We start from the raw sequence: 21,098 nt of genomic DNA on the forward strand, positions 1-21,098 counted from the left end.
GAGCTCTAGCAGGGCCCCCAGGCAAACAGAAGCTTGGAAGAAGGCTTTTCCCAGCTCTGCCTCACCACCCAAACACCTGCACAGCCAGGGCAAGCAGCCCAAACCATTAGAGAAGAGTTAGGGGCACTTAAATAATCCAACAAGATTAATTAGCTGTTGGAAATCACAAATGAGAATCAGGTGGTTTAGTTCAGCTAACAAGTGTAAGCCAAAGCATTGTCACACTAATGAACACCCTCACTTAGGAATCTTGTAGTCAGTAAGTACTGAGAGAAATAAACACTATCAAGTCTGGAGGTGTCTCCTCCCAGTCGATGTTCCAAGGCGTTCTACACCTGCTTCCATTTCCTTTACTAGAGTTTCTTAATTTAAAAACCTTTAAATCATTTTCATGGATATTACTTCTGAGCACTCCATAGCACAAAATGATTACAAAACACAAAAAAATGATGAATGCTTCTTTTTTAACAGCTAGCAGGCTGCCACATTTATGGAGGAAAGCATTCATAATGTAAAGCACTGGAGAAAAAGAATTTCTTCATATCATGCCCCCTGTCGTATGCTTTTCCAGCGTCTTTGAGTTATGATGAATTCAATAACCGATTTGAAGTATTAAACTTTTAACAATCAAGCCGAATGTAAGCCTATGGCACCCTCTTGTGTTCGGTAACAAGATAACGGTTTATTTTATTTTTACTAGATTCAGCGCGTTGTTATTCAGGAAAAACCTGTTGAAAACATTCATCCACTAAGTTATGATTAATACGTTTTGTATTAATCTAATACTCTGACTGAGCTACCTCTGTTTTATTGTGAAGATCATATATGCAGTATTAAATGGCTAAGAAATTAATTCCAGGCAGAACTAAATAAAGAATTAAACTTATACCTGATATACATAAACTCCATTCTGTAATGATGTAGCATGTTGCAAGAATCTACTGAGCACAAGTCTTACATTAAAACACAAGAAAGAAATTGAAAATCAAGAAGTAGAAACACGAAGGTGGCAATGAGCAAGTTTAGTAGATGAAGGAAAAACATAACTATATCATTAGAGACAGGCTGTGATTATCCCAATTAGATTCCCAACTAACAAACATCCTGTGATTTAGCGAGGTGCCTAAGGTTATCCTGTGTCTCAGATTCTTACCTATGAATGGAGATATTTGACTTCCTAGGTATGGAGGTTGACTTTCTTACTATTTAGAATATGCTCAGATACGTCAAGCACCTCGTGGTAGAAGATACACATCGTCAGAAGTCAAAACGCTGATTCATTGTTTACGGCTGTATTAATTTCTTATGCTCGGCCTCTTCTATTCTAAGCTACAGTATTGCTTCTGGATATTAGGAGAAAAGGAAACATGCTCACAAGCAAATCCCTGAATGAGACTAATATAACAAAGATGAACACAGGGAGAAGAAAAAAAGGTTAGGAAAAATAGTACAAGAACTGATGAGCTTCCCGAATTAGTGATATTAACATTACACACCTATTACTAAGGGAGAAAAACAGGGAGATGTTTAGTATGATTGATACCCTACTGTGCTTTGCATTCCACTTCTATATACAAAAATAGATTTATCCAAGTGTTCAATGAGGTGCATAGATAAAACAACTCCAGATGGCTCTTCTCTGATTAACACCCAAATCCAGCTCTGTATATGTAGCTTAACCATTCTGTTGTTCACCACTTTCCAAAAGAAACACCTGGCCGTGGTCCTCTCAAATGTCACATGTAAAGAGATTTGGATATCTAAAATTGCTCCAATAAAATGCAATAGTAGTATAAAACTGTTTTAAGATTATTACCAAAAAAAGCCCTTCCACTCACAATCAGAAAAGACTTGGGAATCTGTATTAATGGGAACATCAAATCCAGTATGACAACCAAAAAAAACCCTAAAACAAAACAAGCTTTACCTGTACCAAACCCTCAAAGGAAAGTGATTCTTTTAAAGATGTACTGGTTTTGGCTGGGATGGAGTTTATTTTTTTTTTTATAGGCGCTTGTTTGGCACTATATTTTGAATTTGTGATGAAAAGTGTTGATAACATACCAATGTTTTGGTTATTGGTTATGCGATGTCAAGACCAGGGAGCAGGCTGGGGGTGCACAAGGAATTGGGAGGGGACACAGCTGGGACAGCCAACCCCAACCGAGCAAGGGGTTACCCCCAACCACTGGACATTACACGCAGCAATAAAAGCTGGTGAAAGGAAGGAAGGGAGGGGATGTTCAGAGTGATGGCGTTTGTCTTCCCAAGCAACTGTTACGATGTGATGAAGCCCTGCTTTCCTGGAGATGGCTGAACACCCGTCTGCCAATGATATAGTCATTTAGAAACGCAGAAGCCCCAGCCAGAAGAAATAATCAAATAATGCTGCCTTGTATTCATTGTCACTCTAGTGAAATGTGAAATTTTCACTCTAGTGAACTCCAGTTACTATTTTTTGTTCCATTGCACTGTATTAGATACAGAAAGTGAAACATGAAGATGCCGATTTCATCCAAGGAGAAAGAGAGAGGTGTAACAGAGGTGCTTCAGCATGGATTCTAGCAAGCGCAAAAGACAGCAGAGCGACAATAAAACAAGAACTCTGAACAATGGGTGCTTGCGCAAAAGACAGCATGAGGAAGAGATTATTATGCTATAGACCACACTCAACACCACTTGTCAAAAAATATTTTAATTTGAACAAAAGCTCAGCAACATCAGTCTCACACATCAGAAGTTATCAAGTAACACGTAATGCATTCAGGTGTCCCCATGGTAAAGATCAAGTCCATGCCAGAGGATCATGCGGATGTCACAACTGAAATGCCTCTTATAAAAGTATTTTCCCATTTCATACTTTATGTCAGTGTTATCTAGTCAACATAAATTATTTCAATATTATACTTTCCTGATTCTAAATCTTCAAACAGTAGAACAGCATGGATTTGATACAGTAACAACTACCTTTTCCCCCCCTTGCAGAAAAAGAAAACTTAGTAAGTTACATCAAAAATACTAGAATGATTTTTTTGAAAGTATCTCAGAAAAATAGTGATATAATACAACGTTAAGATGTAGAGATCATTTGATATGATGAATTCCACTGTACCGTATATGGATCTGCCTCTAAGGAATCTAAATTCTCACATTCTTTACTCTGTCAACTAGGTAATATTTGCTCATTGTAAAGTCAACTTAATTGTTCATAATCGCTTTTGAATATTTGTGAACTTAACACATGGGAGATGAGAGGATATAAAAAATGTTAATTTATTTTTTTATGGTTATGTGTGGCTTATTTTAACACAATTAATAATGCACACCTTTCATCACTTTTCATTCTCTACAAGTCATGAGTCATCTGTGTCATACTGTATTGCTTCTTTCTCACTTCTGCATTACTAACCCAAAATTGCTGTGTAAGGCTTCCAAAACCAAGTATCTGCTCGGTTCTACTGTTGAGGGTAATAAAAGCTGATACATTGCAACTTCATCAGACTAACAAAGCTGAAGACTTCAAAATCCTGATCAGAACACACATACCCTTTGTAACATCATCACTGAATTTACAAACCACTACTCCTATGAAGTCAGATACTTCTTTAGGTATTGCCACCTTGCTTCTATTAAAGAGTCAAGGCACATAACCACTGCCAGCTGAAGAGTTACCAAGGTCTTATGAGGTATATGTACAGTTTGCATAAACACAATTATATTCCATAGCACATTCAATGTAGGTAGCAAAATAGAAAAATGGCTCCAAGGAGTGAGTGTACTAGCATGCAAAAAAATTTTTCTTAACAGAATCTGGGAACTTTTTATACATATCATTTGCCATTGTAATACAAGCAATGTTTTCCATTCCATAGTCAGCTGAGCCATCCTGTAGCATTTTGCCATAAAGATCTAAACTAAACTGGTATTAAAAATAAAATTGGAGAGTGCTTACAGACAGGTATTACTTAACTAAGGCATTGAAAGGTTTAGAACTGGACTAATCCTTCAGTTTCCAGTAAACAGTGTTTCTGAGAGCAGATTGCCAACAGAGAGAGATCTTTCCCAAATCATGTTTAATGAGTAAAATTTAGTTATGGCTTATGCACAAAGATTTTTGAGTATGACATGTTTAAAACTGTGTTAGTGAGAATTTACATTTGCTTCAGTAGAACTATACAAGCTCATTAACAATGCAAAGTTTTTGATTTTTTGCATTATTAATTCAGCTCTACAATACATATAAAAAAATAAATCTTCCGTGAAACAGCCAAAGTAATTTATTTGTATATCAGCATCACCAAGGATCTTCTTCCACCTACAAGGAGTAAGAATAAGAAATTGAATATATAAGCATTGACCACACTAAAATGCATTTCAAAGGTTTGAAGACTTAGTTTTGTGTAGACAATAGAACACAATTTCTCTATACTTCAGTGTCGTAATGATAGATTAAAAAGCAATTGTTACAAAAATGTTAAGCAATATTGCTGCAATCCCATTAATACAGCTTCATAAATGCTGAAGTCTCACTATTTTTAACTATTTAACTACTGTGTTTAAGCTGAGGTACAAGTGTAGCTACTCAGAGATAGTTCCATAGATACTATACTTGATATTAAGTAGGCAGATCCCCTATTCAAACACATGATTTCATACACTGTATCCAGTAGACTACTTAGGGAAAAATACATAAATGTTTATTAAAAAGAAGACAGGTAATATATACTGTTGACAATAAGGAGAAGTTTTACAGGTTCCAAATACAATGAGAGTTAAGTACTTACTAAGGCTTGACGCTGTAATATTCTTCTGGCGTCACAATTTTCAATCCACCAAAGTAGTCCAGGACCCAAATATTGGTGATGTTGAATTTGGCAAAGAACCAATTATGATCCTTGGGCCAAGTTTCCATTTCAGGATGGCGACTGAATAATGCTTTTTTCGCTAAGCCTGCTTCTGAATCATTCACCTAAACGATAACCAGCAATACATTAGAGGAAGATACAGACACATGGAAACTAATTTTAGCTAGAAAGCCACTACTGACTGCAGTGTGCTCTTTTGAGTTTAGCCATGTCTTGTCCCAAAGGACTAATAACTGTGACACAAGTCTGTGGTGTACAACTGCACGAGACACAAAAACTCCAAGGCAGCTGCTTTTAATATTAAATCAAAAGGATGCTTTTAAAGTAAGCACGAGCAAGAAAATAGTTTATCAACATAAGAACGAATCTTTCAATGAATTACAAAACAGAGAACTATGGATTCTTGCTGAATTACTACAACAGAACATTTTAAGTGTAATTTTACCTCCTCTGCACCTGCTCACTCAGACACAAACAGATCAAACTGTGTTCAGACATGTGCAAACACATGCACACACACACACAAATAGGATGACATAACAGAAGCTACAGAGAAGGGAAGCTGAAATGTGTGCCAGCACTTAATATATAGTGTGTAAATGTTTAAAGGGCAAAATCAACAAGTTAGAGCTCTGGCTATGGTACAAGAGGAACTAATTACAAAACAATTCCATTATTGATGAGAAACTCCTGAAAGCAATTAAAGGATGGTTGGAGCATAACTTTCAAATACCTGAGAGAGTATTGATGATTAGTCCTCATCCTCAATCATTATCCTCAATAATGGGATTAAGATCTTCAATGATTAACACATACAGCTCTAAACTCCTTCTACAGGACACCAAAGTACTGGTGCATGGAAGAATACTGCCCTGGCAGCAATGCCACCAAACAACACAGTGCACTTTTTCTGTCTCTAATACCTGTAACTTTATAGCTTAGGAAGCATGTCACACTGCACAGACCAAAGAATTGAACTGCGCAAAAGAGATGAAAATACCTTCACACTTCATTCACAAGAGAACTGTCTTAAGACTTCTTAGTTTCAAAACAGGTCTAGAGGAACTTCATTACAGTACTGTTCTCCCAAGCTCCTTGCTAAAGACATGCCAACAGAACGGCAAATATCAAGTGGTAATCGCATTTTCCACACACAAACTATGAGATAGCCTTCTGGTATCATAGCACATAACATCCCTTCATGTACTTTTGCACAGAAATTCTAAGCTTTCTCTTCTCCATCCACTAAACAACACTGTTCGATGCATGCAATCTTGTCCAGTGTCAACTTTCAGTTGCTTACCTTTACAATACTCCCACAGAAGATTATGTGAGCACAGAGCGGGTTTTGGGGATCATATCTGTGCTTCTTGCAGTAAGGAGTCTGTGCCAAAGACACAGTTAAGGAGGCATTTGAATTGATCTGAAATGCAAGTAGTAAGATAAGAAGTTTACGTAAGTTTTACATAAGTTGCAAGAAAAATGTCATAGCCACCATATTTTCAGCTCTCAGTATTTCATTCAGCTCAGTATTACTGGTAAAAACCACAGCTGTCATCATCTTTTCCTAACTACATCTGGAAGCCTACTTAGATGAGCTCTAAATCTGAAAGAAAGCCCAGTTCAGAAGCGTGCTGAAGTTTGTTAGAATAAAATGCAAACTTCACAAAACGGCACTCCTTAGAACTCAATGTTCAATATACTGTCTAGCTATTTCACATTTAAATGATGATATCTTCCAATTTACATGCATACAGGGCAGTGCAGAAAACAAGGACAGACTATGAATTCTGGTGGAAGGACGCAGGGTTACTGAAAAGGTAACTAATTTTGTTGTGAAACTGTTGGTTAAAACAAAAACAAACCCACCTTCACTCCCCCATCAAAACAAGCCTCCCAGCTGCCCCCAAACCGGTCAGCTCTTTGGAAGTTTAAAATTAATTTTAAAAATTAGGTTTAAAAAAATCCTGAGTATTTAAGTAAGATGCCTAACTTGCAGAATCAAAGAATCTGTATCTGATTGTTTTTCTAAAACTAATTTGGTGAACACAGCTTGAAAAGTATTGGCGCAAACCAGAATTGCCTACTGCAGAACGTCACATACTAAAGTTCATCATCTCCCTGCAAAGGAAGTTCACATGCTTAGGGAAATTTCATTAAAAAGAGTTCATCTCAAAAAGAAACCCCCGAAAGTCACTTAAACACTATGCTGAATACCACCGAACTGATGAAACGGGAGCAACCACCTGACAGATAGGAAGTTGCTTAACTACAAAACAGCTGACTCATGATTACTCAGCACTATGTCCTCCCACCAGTCTCCCTTACGCGTGACTATCGCAGTCAAATGTTTCTGCTCTGTAACAGCAGAGTAAGGATGTGCCGAGGAGCCTTCTGAAGGAAAACGTTCATTAGCAGTTTATATTATGATTGTCATGTTACTTTGAAAACACATCTGTAGCTGGGGTGGAAAAGGAGATACTATACAAGATAAATAGGTTAATTATGTATCTAAGTGCTGTAGAAAACCTATTTTAACATAACGGACTAAAACCTGATAAGGAACAAACAAAACAGGTTTACAGTGAAACAAAGCCTGAATAGTTTCTGTTGTTCATACTTTGTGTTTATTTACTAACACTGTAATATTACTAGAACAAACGTTTTCTAACAAAGGAGGCATATGACTGCTATTTCCCTAGCTTTTTAGCCAACTCTCTCTTGACCACAGCCAAGCCAGAGACACAAGACAAGGCCAATTACACACACTCAGCCTCAGCATGCCACTCTGCTGCCTGTCGTTGTGCTCTTGCCTTTATCAAGATTTAATTACTATTCCTTCAGTAGCCTGTGTAGGAGCCCTTGCTCAAGTCCCACACTACCAGCTTCCGCTCTTTTTGATATTTTTTGTGACGTTCTCCCTGTTTAAATATTCCGTGGCCCCTCACTGCCCTGCTCGGTGCTGCTGGAAGCTTCAGCTGCTTGCTCTGCCAGAGAGCAGCTTCACAATTTTTCAGACCAAAAGCTCAGCAGGAACTTGTTAGGCCTGCCAAGCGTCACCACAGACGGCACTGCTTATGTTTTAAGACGTTTAAGGGTTAATTATTGTCCACGGGCTTCTCGAGTGAGATGCCAGCCATGGCACAGGCGGAAAAATATGACGTTGCATTAGCCGCCTGTGTGCTTCTAAGCTTTAAGTTTCCCTCACTGGGCTCACGGTTTATACCTGCGGCCTGAGGTGATTTTGCAGGGACACCCCCCTGTTCCCCCCTGGGCCGGCTCAGGGGGCAAACCCCTGCCTCGCCGTTGCCCGCGGCCCAGCTGCTACCCCTCACCTCCAAGTCCTGCACGGAGATCTCCATGTCGGTCAGGTAAAGGTAGGGGACGCCGCTGCCGCCGAACGGCCCCGGGGGCCCGTCGCTGAGGGAAAAGATGTTGGCGAAGGGGCGGCCGCGCAGCCCGTCCTGCGCCGAGAGAGTGGCCAACGCGCCCCAGTCGCAGTTGTGCAGGACGAAACGCGCCATGCGCGCAGCCTCCTCCGGCGGCGGGATGGCCCCGCCGGCCGCCAGCAGCAGCAGCACCGCCGCACACAGGAGCGCCGACCCCGCCATGCCGCACCGGCCACCAACGGGCACCGACTGCGCTCGCCGCGACAGCCGGCCCCGCGCCCCCGGCCCCGCGCAGGGAGGGGCGGGTCCTCTGCTCTCCGCCAATCGGAACAACCCTGCCCGCTCACCTTCACCAACGAGAGCGCGCCGCGGGCAGCCTTTGCGAGTGGGAAATCAGCCTTCCCGCTGCCAGCCAATGGACTCACGATGTCCACTGTATTCATCCAATGAGAGCTGCTAGGAGGCGGGGACAATCCCCACAGCTGTTCGGTTGTAAACAGCGCTGCCTCGCCGCCGGGAGGGGCGGGAAGGGGGCGGAGCCACTAGCAGCCCAGCAGCCAATGAAAGGTCACTTCAGAACTCTCTGCCAATCACGTTTCGCGGGGGGCCCGTCACGTCTACGGCGGGGCGGGCCGGGGTGCCGCGGGGCTCTGACAGGAATCTGGCCCGGGCTGGCGGCTGCAGGACCTGTGGGGCGACACCGCGGGCAGCTGGAGGGAGCCAGGCCCGCAGAATGGCTGCGCCCACGCTCTGGCACCCTTCGTCCTGTTCGGCAAGGTCTGGGTGGCCCAGCCCCTGGTGTCAGCAAGGTGCCCAGTGGCGGCCGGCCCCTGGCGCTGCCCCGGGTGTGACTGGCCGGGGAGGGCCGTCGAGCCCAAAGGGGAGCTGTGGCACCCCCGCTGTCCCCGGTTGCTGCTAAATCCAGCTCAGAAGGCTGCTTCTGTGTCCCCACAAGAGTCTGTGGCTCAGCCTTCCTCATGAACCAGCCCCAGGCTGTTTTGAGTCACCAAGGGTGTTTGTGGCCCAGCCTTCTCTGAGGGAAACCTTGTCCTTTAATTACAGCAGGCAGGGTCTACCTGGAACTCTTTTGGACTGTAAAGCTTGCTTGCCACTAGGCACAGCTCAAGTCTTATCCCTTACAAACTGCAGGATATACGTCAAAGCCATCTCTTCTACAGGACTCGGTTTTGCTAGGTTTGAACAACCTCCTGGCCTTCAATACATCACTTACAGAAATACCGAGGTATACCTTATTTTATCCATCACCTTGTGCTCAGTCGCCTTGTAAAGATTTGTATACTGGGGTAATAGTGAGACTCGATTCAGCTTTTCCTGAAAGATGGTGGATTTCCATTTGTCCACTTCAGTCTTACAAGTATGTTTGCACTACATACACTGCAACAGAGCACTGAGAAACCCCAACTAACTTGTGCCCCGCAGCACCCATAGCTTGCAGCAGGCCAGATGAATCATTTTGCTGCGCTGAATCCAGGAAGGAAAACACACCACACATCCATTCCCCACTGTTAATGTACCATCCTGTTGTGTACAGGCAAAACAAAATAATTTCTTCCTCCAGTATTCCCCTTGTCTGCAGAGCGCAGGCAGAAACCCCTGGGCATGGACACACAGAGCCTTCCTCTGTTGCCCTCTCCTACCAATGCTCAGGAGAAAATAGGGGGGGAGGGGGGGGGCGGGGCGGGAATGCTGCTCTGAAGCCCTGATTTGCAGCCATTTAGCTCGGGTAGGTAGCTGAACTTGTGAGTAGCAAGCAACGGCTCCAGCAGCTAAGGCAAGACAACCAGCCTTGTTTGTGGTACAGGACAAGTGGTATTCCAGAGCAGAGCATTAAGGTGAAAAACAGAGCAGGAGTGAGTTACAAAAGAAGAGAAACTGCAAAAGGCTGGCTTTATGTATGTAGGTTTATACAACATGTTTAGATGAAGGGCAGGAGTGGAGTGTGTTGAAGGGAAAAAGACAGGAGCTGTTCTGCAAGAGTGAAAAGATTATGGATGAAAGGGACAAAAATGGTCTAAAGGATCCCAATGGCTTAGGAAAGAGAAGGGGATGAGGAAGAAAAAGTGCAACAAACTTTTTGTTAGAGATTTTTCCAGCTGAAACAGGCAGAGACATTATAGCTTCCTCTTTTCTTTCCCCACCAACATGTATGTGCATGAATACACAGAATTTCTCTCCATTTTCAAGCAGTCCATCCCTTTGAGAGCCTGGGGGCTGGGAGCTGTCAGTATTTACTTGATGCAGTCGAAGGGACAAGTGGTAGCAGGGGGTTGAGGGTGCATGATTTCAGCGGGGAGCAGGAGAGGGTGACAAGGAGCAGACAGATGGTGGCTGGTGGGGACAGAACAGGAAGGAAGGGATGCCATGGAGAGTATGTGGAAGTAACATCATGTGCCACAGGGCAAAAGAAAAGGATAGAAAGGAAAGAAGATAAAGGGGATGTGGGAAGCAGAGCTGGCAATGCATTTTTATTTTATTTTGTTTCAGAAAAAGAAAATGCAGAAAGGGGGAAAGCCTTTATGTTCTGGAGTTTAGATGTATGCATTCGCTGAATGCGGCCATCCCTCCTTCACTAGGAAGGGTGTGCATTACGGGAGCCCCCGCAGCAGGAGAGTCCAAGTGAATCTCGCAGAGGGACCATACAGTGGCATCTCAGGGGCTAAGAGAAAACAAAGTCTGCCAAGTTTTCCTAACCTTCCCCTGCCCCTTCGTCCTTGCTGCAAGTCCACAGCCGTCCCTGCCAGCAGCCACCGAGGGGTGCTGCTGCCCAACCCCAGCAGCCTGCGGGATTTGGGCTGATGGGTCTGGTGGGAATTAAGCGCTCAACAGGATTGATGGAAGCAAATAGCACTGTCGTTCTGCTACGGACAACAGGATTTATCAGGCTGAGTAATCTCTGCGGTGGGCAGTGCACAGCAGCATATAGATTGTCTTCACATTGCACTGAAGGAAGGGGGCTTCGTTTTGTCCTCTCTTTCTTGGATGGGTAGCATGGTGTGAACCTGTAGGGTGAAGAATAAGGTCTTTTAACTCCTTCAGCTTGCTCTGAAAGTGTGCATTATCTGAAGTAAATATCCAGGCTTTCTCACTTCCTTAGTTAGATCTCAGAGAAAGGAGAAGAATTCTCTCTGTTGTGGTGCAATACATCCAGGAGCTCTCAGCATCCTTGCATAATAAGGTCAAGAAAGTATCGTTACCACTAGTTCTCCTTTTCAACTCATGGCTTATTTACATTAAAAAAAACTGGTGAACAGACAGTAATATCCTACCATAGATTGAGCCAGTTTACTTCCCCAAGGGGTTGGCCAGTTCATGGAACAATCTTAATTTCGGTGTTATTTACAGGTGATGATCCTCAGGCTGAATCTGGGGGCTGTGTCTCTGAAGAAGTTGTATTTTAGCCAGAAAGTGGGCAAGGTCTCCATCATGGTTAGTGTATCATCATGCTCTGTCTGCCCTCTTCATAGCTGGTTTTGCCCTGAGCTAACTCTCTTTAGACAGCATGGTTGTTGGATGGACAGGGCAAGATTTCTACTCACATGCACAGTCTAGCTACATGCTGTGCCAGGCTTCCTGTCTAGATCAAGCAGCAGTCTGTCCATGAGCAGAAACCTTTCTTTGTCCAGATAACACTTGCAGGCCATGCAGTATCGCTTTGTGTAGCACTTGATTTCTGAGCCAGGCCAGCTTTCTGTATCCAAATGACAGCCAGAGTGATCAAAGTCACTTGCCACTGTGTTTGACAGAAGTGACTGACCTGTGTGAGTCAGCTCTGGCAAAAGCTGAAGTACTCAGTGCTTTGAAGTGCCAACGCTCTGTGCCACATGAGACCCACCATGCAAATTGTTTCTAAAAATGTTGGTTAGATATCCTCCTGAGGAGGTGTCAGCCCTGCCAAACGTTGCAGTGTACTGCTAATAGGAAATGGCACACAACACAGACCTTTGCTGAACACAAAAAGGTGTTGCATGCTTAGGCAGGCAGTGTTTATTTGTTCTTATCCTCAAAGTTCCCAGATTAGCTTGGTTGGGAACTTAGCTTCTGACCCTTTCATCAGGGTATTTTTTAAAAGATAGGTGAAACGAAGGCAGCGCTGGCCTGGTGTTCATCTAAAAGTCCTTTTACCGTTTTAACAGCTACCACACAGGCAGTGGCAAGGCAAATTTCCTCTCTATGTAACCTGTTAGGTACCAGAAATGTTCTTCCATTTTCAGTCAGAAAATCTTGCTGTTCAGTCAGAGCTTGGGCTGCATGCTGTTTTGGAGGAACCTGTTGTGAGGGCCAGCTGTGACACCACTTTATAGGACACTGAGAGATGGGCAGTAGGACTGACCTGAGAAAAATGTAATCGAAAATATGATCATAATCAAAATCAAAACCATATCCACCCATGATCTGACTGTAACTTTTTATTTATTAAGCCTTTTTGTGCATTAAAACTAGTAACTGGTGGAGGAACTCTTCAATCTAGAAGCAAGCTGTCAGCAGCTGACCCTGATATTTGTCCCATCACTATATTAATATACTGGGATGTAGCCATGCCTCTTAATGACCCAGCTCAGTTTGTTCTCTTAGGTCAGGTGGATCAGCAGTGAAAGAAGAGCTCTCCAAAGAAATTCAAATGCTGCAAAAGATGACACTACGTATACACTGCCCACCAGCCCCAGGTGTCTTGGTATGAATGAGGGTGGTTACCTCAGCGTGATCTCATTACTCTGAGCAGAGCCACTCAGGCAAGCATTGCAGGTGGAATGCTCCCTGTAGAGTATAGCACAGCATTTTCCTAACTTTACTCTGCTTAGGGACAGGCTTTTACCCAGAGCCTGGGAGTTAAGAAGCTTGGTTAATCTGAACCATGATATTAGCACTCAGGCACAGGCTGACAGTCAGAAACATGTGAAATGATTCAGTCTTTTGGTTAATCTCTGTCACTTATTTTTTATGTGGGCACTGCACAATACACACAGTGTCACGCTCCCTGTCCACTGCAGCTTGGCAAGAATCACTTATAACCATGTCCTTTTGCTTAATTCAAGCATCTTTGGTAATGGGGTGTTCCTATTCACATCAATTCCCAGAGGTGCACTGTGCCTGGCACACGGTCCATGTGTATGCACGGATGCTGACACGTGTGTGTGTGTGTGTGTGTGTATGTGTGTGCTCTCAGACATTCTTCACTGCAGCTGCAGAGTTAGAGCATAAAATGTTGATGGTACAAAGTGTTCCAGCTGACTTCATTTCCTGCTGATAACTCCCTGAAGAGGAGGGTGAGGCTTAGCATCCACAGGGTTAGTTTAACGCTGGGGGGCAAAGGCAGGGTTGGTGGGAGCAGATACTTCAGAACACAGCAGAACGGTGGGTTCAAAACCGAGTTCCCATAGAAAACACTGTTCATGTTTGCTTCCTGTCAGATGAGCTAACCCAACCAAAACAGGATGTTGGCTTTTAGAGTTAATTGATCTTTGAAATGAAAATGCTTTTTTTCTGTGGTTAACTTACTCCCCCCCCCCCCCTTTTTTTTTCAGTTGAGGATTGAGTTGCTTGAGTGGGAATAGGAAGGGTTGAGACCCCATTTGCACGGAGTCAAAAGCCCAGCATGGTAACAGCTGCTGGTTAATAGCATGAATTCAGGAAAACGATGTGGATACTAGCAACCAAAGCCAGACACAGAGGTGGACAGAACAATCTCAGCTACTGGCACTGACAGGTGAGCTCTACTAAACCCTCAACAGATGCCTTAACAAAGTACAGAATTTCAATCTGTCTTGCAGGGACCCACAGCTCCCTCCACCCTTTGCTCGTCCACCACCCTGACAAACATACCTCCCCAGATCTGGCGCTTAGACAGACACACCCGAGTGAGATAGCTGCATGGACACAAATACCAGACTCCAAGTTTCAGATACCCTCGGGAGTTTTCTTTCCTGACTGGCCCCTGAACAAAGAATTGCCATGTCCCTGCATCTTTTTTCTGTTGATGTAGCACCCTATGGAGGCCCCATGGTCCATACTTCATAGTCAAGATACAAGAGGCCAGCAAACATTACGCATGGTGTTTCTAAGCATGACCAAACTATTTATGCTACCTGTTTGCTGGCATGACAGGATGAAGGATATCCTTGCAGCTCTCACCTATATACTGCCTGTAGCAGGAGTGCCAGCCATTTGGCCTGAAGCAAACTTGCTGGTTTGGCCTCTCGTGTCTTGAAAAGAATCAGCTGGGAAGCTGCAAAATCCAGGGTTCCGCAACTGCAACTTTTTCTCCCTCAAATGAAATTTCCCCCTAGAGTCTGTTTCAATGGCATTTGTGATGATGGCGTTTTTCCCCTTCTGAGCAGAACAGATGTAGAAACATTTTTTTGCTTATATGAACTAGTGTCATAGACACTGCTATATCCCAGAAGGTCTGTAAACAGATACACATGGCGATGCAGAGCCACACTCTAAAATATCTCACATCCATCCTTGTACATGCACATCATGCAAAACACCTAGTTCCTCAGTATAACCTCCCTTAATAATGTTTGTTACAAGTCCTTGCAGTTAAAGCATGTGGGTTGTTTGCTTTAGATTTTCTAGTGTTTGTCAGTCCAGAAACAAGAAAGTCTAGAGCAAATCCCCACCGCAAGGCTTCCTGTCTGGAGAAAAACATACACCGTATTTCTGTGCGTTCTCTCCTTTCTCCTTCAGGAAGAAAGGTTTAGCATTAAGCTTAGTACTGTGTACCATGCTCAGAGCAATGGCATTTGAGAATCCTGCTGGCAGAAAAGATTTGCCTTGTGGTGAGGTACTTGGGAGCAGAAATAAATAGAGTGAAAAATTGTGGTGGGGCAGCTGCAACTACCTTTGCTTTATTGGTACGGGTAAAGTGATACTGTCTCTGCCTAGCAGTTTCCTTTTCTGTAGACCTAACAAAACAGTTTCCTCCACAGGGTACAACCCCTGAAAGCAGCAAGAAAATACTGAAATAGACCCAGAGCAGCATGAAGCAACCACTGGAGGTATGTGATTTTGATGGTCTGTTACACGGCAGACATCTTGAAAATTACACTTGTGACCAACGCCCACAGTGAGATCCCTGAGCATGAAATCCTCCTTCTGTCCTGACAGCAGGCAGGGCAGGAGCAGCCAAAGCACCCTGCCCTCCCTGCCTCACCCTCCTTCACAGTTCAGTTCCTATCGCCTCTCCTAGCTTATCGTTGTCAGGGCTTCAAGAAATCAATAGGATTTCCAATCAAGAAGTAATATATTTCTTCTAGATTTTTGATCTATTTTCTTATATCTGTAGTTGCAGCATCTTCTGGCTGCTTGCAGCAGAGACGTTTCAACTAATCCAGTGTTTCAGCAACAGTAACTAGTCCTCTTACCCAATCTCCAGATCACAGCAACTCAGCCTACCATTCTTTTGGCTCAGGACCAAGTAATCATTGTATATTGAATTTGGGAGATAATGAGATCATGACTTAAATCTGCTAATTCCACTGAAGTCCTTCAACATGCAGTACAGCAAGAGTTTACTATACTGTAAGAACAACTATGTTGAGACAATTTATTGGTAACAATAACTGGGGATATCATGATGGTTACATTTAAATCCATCCTGGAGTGTTCTCTGCAGTAGCCAGCATGGACTTGTGAAACACTGCAAAGGAAAAGTATGCATGCCTTTCTAGAAAAGATGCTTTAACCCTCTTCTGCCCCAGAGGTATCATCCCAAAATGACGACATGACATTGTGTCATTTTGCAGCTGCATGCAAGGCAAGGAAGCCAGCAGAAGACAAAGGGAGTGTTTCCAAATTCCTTTGCACCACCCTGCTCTCAAGAGGTGGGGACTGAAATTCTTGAGAAGGAGCATGTGCAAACAGTTGCTAGAAGAGATGTCTAGTTTACCATGCTGTGATCTGAATGGAAAGAGAAACTGTAGCAAAACATTCCCGAGGCTTATTTTTTCCCCATCTGAATTTTTCTACCACCATCGAAGCTGCTCACTTCCAGGGCACAAATTTGTCCTTCCCTGTGAAGGTAGAGAACATTCTGCACCTCTGACCGGGTAGTGTGAGACATGAATTCAGCGTGGAAAGAGTTAGTCCTGTTTTACAGCTAGCCAGTGACACCTTGCATGGAGACCCTCTGCTTGTGCCCACCTTTGTGCAGGGCTCTTCGCAGTGGAGCCCTGATGTCTCAGGGAATCACCCAGCAGCACAGTAGTATCAATACTATTGCCATCCCTGGGAGTCCCAGCCATGCACCAGGACGTCGATTCCTTAAATTCTGTTCAAACACAATAATTACCCTTGCTCTGCTCCTCTTCTGCCTCTCAAACCGCTCTAAAGACAGTCCACAGCTGACTGAAATTACCTAAAAGTGAGAAGGAAGAGAGAAGTGAGGCTGCAGTTAGAGGAAAAAAGATCCTCCTCACGAATAAACAAGGAAGAGACCCTGCAGACTTGGAGAGGGAAGCGTAGACAGGGGAGAGAGACACCGGCAGAGCAATGGCAAGCAACGGAGAAAAATAGAGGCAAAACGGGGGGCGGGAGGGTGGGAAGATAAGGGGATAGAAAATATAAGGGGATAGAAAATACAAGGGGGAGTAAGAAAGGAAGGGGGAAAATGCATGTGTGGTGTCCCCAAGTTTGGGCACAGCAGCAGAGTTTGCTGCTTGCTGCCTCATGAGCCCAGCACTCCGGGAAAGACAGTATCTCTTTAGATTTGTGTCTAAATTTAAACCCTGATTGCCTGGCCTCCCCCTCCTCTCCCCTCCCTCCCTTCCTCTCACCCACCCGCCCTTCTTCCTTGTTCGTAGTGCAGGGCCACTCACTGGGCTCTGTCAGTTTTCAAGCTGAGCCGGAGCTTGGATATTACCTACCCTCCACAGCGGCACGACTTTGCTCTGACTTGGCTGAAGTTTTCCCACAGATAAGAGGGAAAGGGGTGGGGAAGAAAGATTTCCCTGAAGACACCTCTCTCTTGCAGGACATGGAGGTAAAGAAAACTTTTATTTCCACTAGCTTGTGACTGGCTCCTCAATCTGCATTAGCTCCACCTTGCAAAGCAATTTCTCACTAAAGACAGTTCAAAATATCTCTTTGCTGAGGTTCAGATAAATGTCTTTTTCCCTCCACCCCAGACTCTGCTACGTACCTCAGAATATTCTGCAGGTTTTAGTCCAGAGTTGGAAAGTAGGGGGATGGTGTGGAGAGAAATTACATCTGTGAAAGGGGAACGAGGAAGGACTGCTATTTACTTTTTTAGTCTCTGAGGTGGGAGAGTTAAATTTTAACAGGTATCAGTTTGAAAGGAGATTTTAAGAATTCAGTAAAAATGGGAACATAAGGAGAAGTAAACAAACCATGCAGGATTAGCGGGCTCCTTGGGGTTGATACCTACCCAACCCATGCAGCAGCAGCTGTAATTTGGACCCCAAGAGGTGTGTGTCCCTGTTCCACATGGACTCAGCGGTCTCACTTTTGTTATTGATAGAGTGTTTTGGTTTGGGAAAGAGGACCTGAGATCCTTTGCTTTGGCAAGGTAAATGAGTAGCACACCCCTGGAGTATTCCCTTTTCCTCCATGCTGCATGTCCTGCTCTTCAGAAGAGTCGGAGCTCATGTCTACGGGTGGGCACACAGCCGGTGCACAGGAGTCGAGCTTCCCTGGCATTTAAATCCAAGCCTTCTCCTGTGTAGCACCCTCTTGGGCAAAGCAGTTCACTGCCCCTTGCCTTTTTTCCCATTCATACGAAATGGAAGTGATGGTGGTTGCTTCCCTCATGTCAGACTGGATTCACTAGCTTTTCTAACAGTTTTTCAAGTGGCAAAGGAAAAAAAAAAATTATTTTTAGGAGGGGCACGGGAGATAGAAAGGTGATTGCAACATTGGCAAAACCTCAGATGATGAAAGAGGACTTTCAGTATTTCTGTCAGCTAAACACAGATCTTACTAAACGCTTCATATTATTTTCCCAGAGAGGCCTTTTTCTGTGTCAGTGAAGCCCCAGCAGCAGGAGACACGCAGCAAAGCCAGGGAACAGTGTGCTTGAGGCCCCACTACAATTTTTCTTTGATTTCCAGTGCATAGCTCAGCTGGGCTGTTCTGATAACACCCAGGTGCTAACATTGCAGTCCTTGTTATCTGCTCTGGCCTGCCCCCCAGGCAAGGGTTAAAATCAAGCATGTTCATTACAAGAAATGTCCTCAGCAAACTACCTGAACAGATTTTGGTGTGGCGAAGGACTGAGCAGTGATCAAACCAACTCAGCAGAGACTAGATCTATAACTTTATAAGGGTTTTTAGGTTTGACAGAGCCTGGATCAGTAGCTGTTAATGCTTGGTTTATTCCTTTTTGCTATATTGTATCCTGTGATGTCTCAGTGGAGAAGGGGAGCCGAGCTTTTAATCTGTTACAACTGCTGTGTACAGTAAGCCACATAGGGAACAAAGACTAGCTTAGGGCTGAAGCAAGTATTTTGCCATGTTGAGGACACTCTCCCCCACCCCCTCCCCTCTCCACACAGAGGACTGCACCCCTCAAGTATTTTCTGTTGTCCGCCACAGCGATGTTTCAGAGTAGAAAGGGACAGACTTGCCATTTCCTTTTGGGAGACACGTGTGACACATACAGAAGGTCTGACGGTCAGGAAGTTTCTCTGAAGTATTTAAACTAAGAGTTTCCTGCTCTTGATTCTGTCCCCTTACCCCTGTTTGCTGCTCTTTCCCCATGTTACCTTGTTTTCTGATTGTCTGTAGACTGCTGCTTCCCTTCTCATTTTTAAAACTTCTCGGCTCCCAAGGCATTGTTTAAGTAGTGTGCTTGGTCTTCCCTTCCTGCCCCAACCCTCTGAAAAGGTAGTTAATATCCCAAAGGTAAGAAGATATTAGACCAAAATAGAGCCAAGAGCAAGAACTTGAGTTCCCACCTGCCAATTCTCCTCTCTCTTTCTTCCTAAGAGTGTTTCACAGGCAGCATGAGCAGGACCCAGAGACTCGCTACAGTCTTTTGCTTTAAAAACACATTTATTGGTCCTATGCAACAGGAATGAGAAGTTCTGTCATTTCCCCATTTGCTTCATCAGTGGCAGGCCGAGCTGCTCTGCGCTTTCCTGCTGGCATAGCTGGCGAACTCTGCTCTAGTGGGACACATGCGGATTACCAGCATTAGGGTAAAAAGGGCAGAGGGCTGACCTAGCCAGCTGATTTCCATCGTGTCTCTGGCAGAAAGACCCTTTATTTTTTTTTAAACCCACAGAAGAAAATAGTTAGGATCACTTTCTTAGGGTAGTCAGTGCGATTTTGCTGCTCCTTAGGGGTTGGCACCTACAGTCTTAGCCATTCTGCCGTCAGGAACGTGCCACATTGAAAACAGTCACTGTAACAATTTAAAATCTCAAAGAGGGAGAAAAAGGCAGCAAACCCCCTGTTCTCGCAGTTTGTGTGGTTTTGTGAGTCTGCTGATCTTCAGGGCTTTTTTGTGAAGACCCAGCTTCTTGATGCAAGATAGATTTGACAATCAGTTTTCTTTCCAGTCTTATGACTGATGTGAAAGGAAATTGAAATCATGAAGCTTATATCACAGATGGTTAAGATGAGGAGTTCCTATCAAAAATGCATAAAGTTGGCACTGATGAAAACCAAGCCACTTGTTTAGCCACTAAACATTCTTTGCACTGATGGTACAAAAAGATCAGAAATTATTGTGTTGGTTTGTTAGTTTACATCTTCAGATTTGGTCCGAGCTGTCTAATTCCCATAGCTGTACCAAACCTTGCTGCAGATGTTTGAGTGAAGGCATCCCCTGAAAGTGCTTGTGGCTTTCTGCAGCCCATTTTCAACGGCGGTCATGGCATTCCTCTTCCCAGCCTCTCTGTAGGAGCCTGGGAGCATGGAGACATTTCAACTTTACTGGCACAGCAAAAGGAAGCAATCCAAGGCTGAGTTTCACTTTGGTGGCTCCCTATGGTGCAACGGGTTCCCTAAGCTGCAAGGGTGCAGTAACCAGGCTTATTTTGGGAAGGCTGCCCTCTTTGTTGTGCCTACCAACAGATTTCATTTCTTTCTGTGACATCTCCATTTCCATGTCTCTTTTCTGAAACTAGCTCCTGCTGGATGTTCAATTTGCCTATTGCTACACTGGCTTAGGAGAGGGAAAGCTTTTCCAGGGCTGAGAGCAGTTCTCTGCTCACTCCACCACTTCACTTCTGGGCAACCTACTGGACATGGCTCCAGCCCCAGGCCCTGTGCTCTCCCCACACCACAGTGTCCTCATCTGGGACATCTAGGGAGTGATGGGACCACCGCTCTTTTCAGTAAAGCCCCCTCCTGTGTCAGGTGAGGATACCACAGAGGCCCTGGGTCCTGCCCTGCTCCTCTAGTGAGCAACATGGAGAACAATCCTCAGAGTCCTCTGTTCCTCGTCTCAGCAGGAGGCTGCAGAAACCTCCTGGGCTTCAAACACGTCCTCTCTCTCAAGAGGTGAGGTCAGAAGCCATTTCTTCCTTTGTGCTGTGGTCAGCCAGACGTCACAACTGAGCACATTTCCAGGTCCAGTATCCCAATTGCTGCATCCTCCCAGGAGCCACAGGGAATGATGCCTTGGCCCAAACTACAAGGCGGCTTACTTTCAGCATAGGCGCATACTCTGTCCCTAGGAAAACTGCACTAAGGATACGTGACCTGTCAGCCGAGACAACTGCAGTGGAGGGGATGGAGGAAAGGGTACTTGGTACTGTGCAGACAAGGGGACTGAAATCTGTAACCATTATGGTCCTTGGAGCAGCAGGACAGTAAGCCATGCAGAGGTGAGCTGGGCTGGGCGAGGTCTCTGCCCACC

At 44.4% G+C, this 21,098-nt stretch overlaps 2 protein-coding genes and 1 long non-coding RNA gene across 3 annotated transcripts in view; 2 read left to right on the top strand and 1 right to left on the bottom strand.

Moving 5' to 3' along the window:
- Nucleotides 1-2,679: 2,679 nt before the first annotated feature.
- CREG1 (cellular repressor of E1A stimulated genes 1) lies at nucleotides 2,680-8,542 on the bottom strand. The gene is made up of 4 exons (XM_037378060.1): nucleotides 8,201-8,542; nucleotides 6,169-6,288; nucleotides 4,785-4,969; nucleotides 2,680-4,315 (listed from the first exon to the last, which is right to left on the bottom strand). Coding segments are annotated over exons 1-4 (582 nt in total). The 5' UTR covers nucleotides 8,477-8,542; the 3' UTR covers nucleotides 2,680-4,314.
- A 5,030-nt stretch (nucleotides 8,543-13,572) lies between these two features.
- On the top strand, nucleotides 13,573-15,273 carry LOC119142697. Its single transcript, XR_005102390.1, has 3 exons — nucleotides 13,573-13,627; nucleotides 13,798-13,979; nucleotides 15,205-15,273. It is a non-coding gene; the product is annotated as an uncharacterized LOC119142697 (long non-coding RNA).
- Nucleotides 15,274-17,052: 1,779 nt separating this feature from the next.
- RCSD1 (RCSD domain containing 1) overlaps nucleotides 17,053-21,098 on the top strand; it is a 36,037-nt gene continuing 31,991 nt past the window's right edge. The window contains exon 1 of the mRNA XM_037378061.1: nucleotides 17,053-17,255. Coding sequence (XP_037233958.1) covers nucleotides 17,250-17,255 — 6 coding nt within the window. The 5' untranslated portion in view covers nucleotides 17,053-17,249. The remainder of the gene's footprint in view (nucleotides 17,256-21,098) is intronic.

This window comes from Falco rusticolus, chromosome 2 (assembly GCF_015220075.1).
Source record: "Falco rusticolus isolate bFalRus1 chromosome 2, bFalRus1.pri, whole genome shotgun sequence".
NCBI classification, from domain to species: domain Eukaryota; kingdom Metazoa; phylum Chordata; class Aves; order Falconiformes; family Falconidae; genus Falco; species Falco rusticolus.

What these genes read in the sequence shown, in the direction of transcription:
- CREG1 (XM_037378060.1), bottom strand. Translation starts at nt 8,476, where the DNA reads ATGGCGGGGTCGGCGCTCCTGTGTGCGGCGGTGCTGCTGCTGCTGGCG. An exon ending in TCTCCGTGCAGGACTTGGAG is followed by an intron (nt 6,289 to 8,200) that starts GTGAGGGGTAGC and finishes CTTGCATTTCAG; the next exon opens with ATCAATTCAAATGCCTCCTT. An exon ending in TCTGTGGGAGTATTGTAAAG is followed by an intron (nt 4,970 to 6,168) that starts GTAAGCAACTGA and finishes GTTATCGTTTAG; the next exon opens with GTGAATGATTCAGAAGCAGG.